This window comes from Aptenodytes forsteri, unplaced genomic scaffold (genome assembly GCF_000699145.1).
Source record: "Aptenodytes forsteri isolate BGI_AS27 unplaced genomic scaffold, ASM69914v1 Scaffold254, whole genome shotgun sequence".
NCBI lineage: Eukaryota > Metazoa > Chordata > Aves > Sphenisciformes > Spheniscidae > Aptenodytes > Aptenodytes forsteri.
This window is the reverse complement of record NW_008794459.1, coordinates 155,106-158,663: the sequence shown is the minus strand read 5'-3', so window position 1 is coordinate 158,663 and position 3,558 is coordinate 155,106. Positions and strand designations below refer to the sequence as shown.

The 3,558-nt window shown below is 69.5% G+C and overlaps 1 protein-coding gene across 2 annotated transcripts in view; it reads right to left on the bottom strand.

The window, feature by feature from the left end:
* Window positions 1-2,172: 2,172 nt before the first annotated feature.
* The window catches only part of PGAP2 (post-GPI attachment to proteins 2), a 17,609-nt gene continuing 16,223 nt past the window's right edge, over window positions 2,173-3,558 (bottom strand). The window contains exons 5-6 of one of the 2 annotated variants that reach the window (XM_009290874.2): window positions 2,677-2,785; window positions 2,173-2,369 (exon numbers count right to left, since the gene is read on the bottom strand). In XM_009290874.2, coding sequence (XP_009289149.1) covers window positions 2,239-2,369; window positions 2,677-2,785 — 240 coding nt within the window. In that variant the 3' untranslated portion in view covers window positions 2,173-2,238. The remainder of the gene's footprint in view (window positions 2,370-2,676; window positions 2,786-3,558) is intronic. The other variant, XM_009290873.2, reaches the window with a different exon arrangement.

The window sequence follows — 3,558 nt, the reverse complement described above, 5'->3', positions numbered from 1 at the left end:
CCCCAGCACCCGGGGCTCGTCCCACACCCCAGCCCCAGCACCTGGGGTCCATGTCCTGCACCCCAGCCCCAACACCCAGGACCCACATCCCACACCCCAGCGATCCACGTCCTGCACCCCAGCCCCAGGGATCTGCATCCTGCACCCCAGCACCTGGGATCCGCACCCCACACCCCAGCACCCAGGGTCCATGTCCTGCACCCCAGCTTCAACACCCAGGGTCTGCATCCCACGCCCCAGCCCCAGCCCTCCACACTCCACCCCCAGCACCCGGGGTCCACGTCCTGCACCCCAGCCCAGCCCCCACCCTGGCCCGGGGTCCCCAGAAGGGATGGGACCCGCTGGCCGTGCCGGGGCCGTGTACTGGCCGGGCTGGGTGGAAGTGGCATAGAGTCTGCCGAGACCTCACAAAAATACTCAGTGCTTTATTTCAACCTCAAAACCAAGGCGCAGACGCTGCCGGGGGGCAGCACGCCACACGCATGCAGGCAAGGGAGATGGATGGAGCCCGGCACGGCGCGGTGGGGACACTCACGGATGGACACGCGCATGGCAGGACCCACTCGAGGGCCAGCCTGGCCCCGGCTCAGCCAGGGCCACCGGCCAGGGCGCTGCAGCCCCTGCTGGAGGAGGCTCTGCCCAAGCCCCGGGAGCGCAGGGACGGTCGCTGGGACATCCCAGGGGACTGTTGGTGGTGGCTGCACTCACATGAAGGGCAGTTGCAGGGACCCACGTTGGTCCTTCATGGCTGAGCGTAGCACTGGGTGAGCACAGAGCTCCCCAAATTCAAGACAGCTCCTGGTGCTGACAGGCTCAGCCCTCTCCCCCTGCCTGCAACCCCTGCCTGCAATCCCTGCCCATTCCTCTTCCAGAGAGACTCCAGGAGCGAGCCCTGTGCTACCTCTCCAAGCACAGCACCGGCTCCCCGCTGCCTCCCTGTGCAGGATGCAGCCGAGCCCTCCTGGGCCGTGGCCTCGGCCCCTGTGAGCCAGAGCAGCGGCAGCCCCCTTCCACTAGCGCTGCCCGGCCTGGCCGTGCATGGGGAGGAGCGGAGGAGCCTGGGGACGCTGCCAGCACCCAGCTCCCACCCAGACGGCACAACTGCCATGCCAGCCCCCTGCACCCTGGCAGCCAGAGCCTGCGGATGGGGGGTCACCACCAGCACCCTCCTCCCGGGGCAGCAGCAGCACCGCTGAACCCCAACAGTTCCCAGCTCCAAGCCCTACGGCACAGGGGAAGCCATGCGGACGTCAGTGAGGAGCTCCAGCACCAGCCCACTCGCCCTTCCTCCCCAAACTGGGCTTGAACCGGAGCACAGCACCCCTGCGAGCACCCTTTGCTTGCTGGAGGGGGCTTCTGGGAAAGGCAAAGAAGGAGAGCGCGGATGCTCTCGGCACCTGCTGTGCCCCGTGCGCCTCTGTGCTCGCCCTCTCCTGCCTTGCTCCTGTGCAGTCTGTGCACGGGCCGGCACCTTCGGCACAGGCATGGATGGGCCGGGACCCTGCCCCGGCCCCGGAGGGGAGAGCAGTGCCCAGGGCCAGCCCCTGGCCGCAGCTCCCACTGCTCACCCCAGGCTCGGAAGGAGCCTGGACCCAGCCCCAGGTGCTGCAGCGTGGGGCCGGCTCTGCCCCAGCTCCAGCCCTGCAGCAAAGGCTTTCCAAGAAGTCAAGGCTGCGGGCTGCTCCGCTTTGGGGGTGCAACCAGAGAAATGCAGGGGCAGCAAGTGCTCCTTCTCCGGAGGCTGCCTTGAGCTTCGAGGCCCGAAAGGCCACCAGCCCTTTTTGAGGACCTTGGCCAAGGACCCCCAGCTTGGAGGAGGAACCAGGCGAAGCAGGGGCAGGGCCAGGCTGGCCCTCTGTGCCCCGATGCCGGGAGCCAGCATCCTGCTCTGCCCGGAGCATCCTCCGAAGAAACAGGCAGCAGGAACTTGCCCCCCTCCTCTGTCCTCCTGCCCATCCCAGTAACCGGCAGGGAGCCAGGGCAGGGGGTACTGGCCTCGAGGGTCCCCAGCAAGAGCCCCCAGCTCCCCTGTAAGAGAGCTCCAGGCGCAGCCAGGGACCATGCACAGACACTCGCAGGGCCCAGGACCCTGGGACGATCCTTGCGGCAGCTCCACAGCAAGCGCCCTGGCCCCGGCCCTGGGGGCAGCAGGAGAGGGAGGGGGCTCTCTGCCTCCCCCAGTGGAAGAGCAGCCCCCGCCCGGCACCGGCACGCGGCCCGGCTGCGGCATGAGGCCGGCTAGAAGTGCTTGTCCTCCAGCAGCGAGCTCACCACCAGCTCCTTGTTGCCGAAGTCCCAGAAGGCAGTCATGTGGAAGGCCATGTTGGAGAGGACAACCAGGTACTCCAGGAAGGCGAAGATGGTGTACACTGGCGGAGGAAACACAGCAGGTGAGAGGAACCTGCAGCCAGATCTGCCCCGGGAGCCGGGGGATCTCCTGGGGCACCTCCCCGGGGCAGCAGGGCACGGGGTGGGGGACTCATCCCCCACTTGAACCCAGGCGGGAGGAGAAGGGTGGCCGGGCACCGCCCCTCCCAGGGGAGCTCTCCTGGCCTCTGGCCGGGATTTGGCAGGCAAGGCGTCACCCCGGCCCCTTCCCCGCGCGCATCCCCCCACACGGGCGAGGGGGCAGGGCGAGGCCGCGGGGGGACCGCAGCCCTGCCCCGGCCCCCTTACCTCCGGGGCCGCAGTACCAGTTGTGGTGGAAGTAGACGCACACGGCAAACGCAAATGTGATGAAGGTGAGGAAGAAGAGCAGCTGCTTCCACTTGTACGACTTGCGCTCCTGGAAGAGGCCAAAAGCTGGGGCACAGCCCCGGCCGGTCCCCGGCGCCTGCCCCGGCCCTCTCGCCTGGCACGGCAGGGACCCGCCGAGGCCACAAGCGGCTCAGCCCTCGCCCCTGCGGACACCGGAGTTGCCGGAGCAGCCACCCCCATCCCCAGGGAAGCTCTGCCCTGGCCCCGCCGCAGCCCCGGGGGCACGGGCAGGCACCGGGAGCCCCTCTGCACCCCGGCTCCTTGGGCACAGCTGCCCAGGTGAGGACCACGGGCCGCACTGGCTGCTTTGGCAGGGCTGTGACCTGGGGGCACGCGAGGGGATCACACCTACGCGGAGATAAACCGAGCTGCTGCCCGGGCTCCCCACGGCGGGGCGCGAGGCAGCCCCGAAGGCAGGCTGCCGTGGGGGGCTGCGGCGTGCCGCCAGCTCCCACCTGGCTCTTCCCCTGGGGACTCGCTGCTGCAGCCAAGCGAGGGACAATGGTAGACATGGGGGCCTCCGGCACCATCTCACACCAACAAGCCACGCGGACCCCGGTGAATGGAGGCGATGCCGGAGGCAGGAGCACCCAGCCGCCTGCAGTGGTGCTGGGATGCACGTGGGGCCCTCGCAGCTCCCCGAAGACAGGCCAACGGCTCTACCAGACGGTAGATCCTCCGGCTGCGGACGGGGTGGCTGCAGGTGGCCCTGGCTCCCCCGGGCGCTGCCCAACCGCCCCGGCACGGGGAATTCACCGGTATGTGCAGGCGGGGGGGGCGCACGGGCGGCCCCCCCCCCCC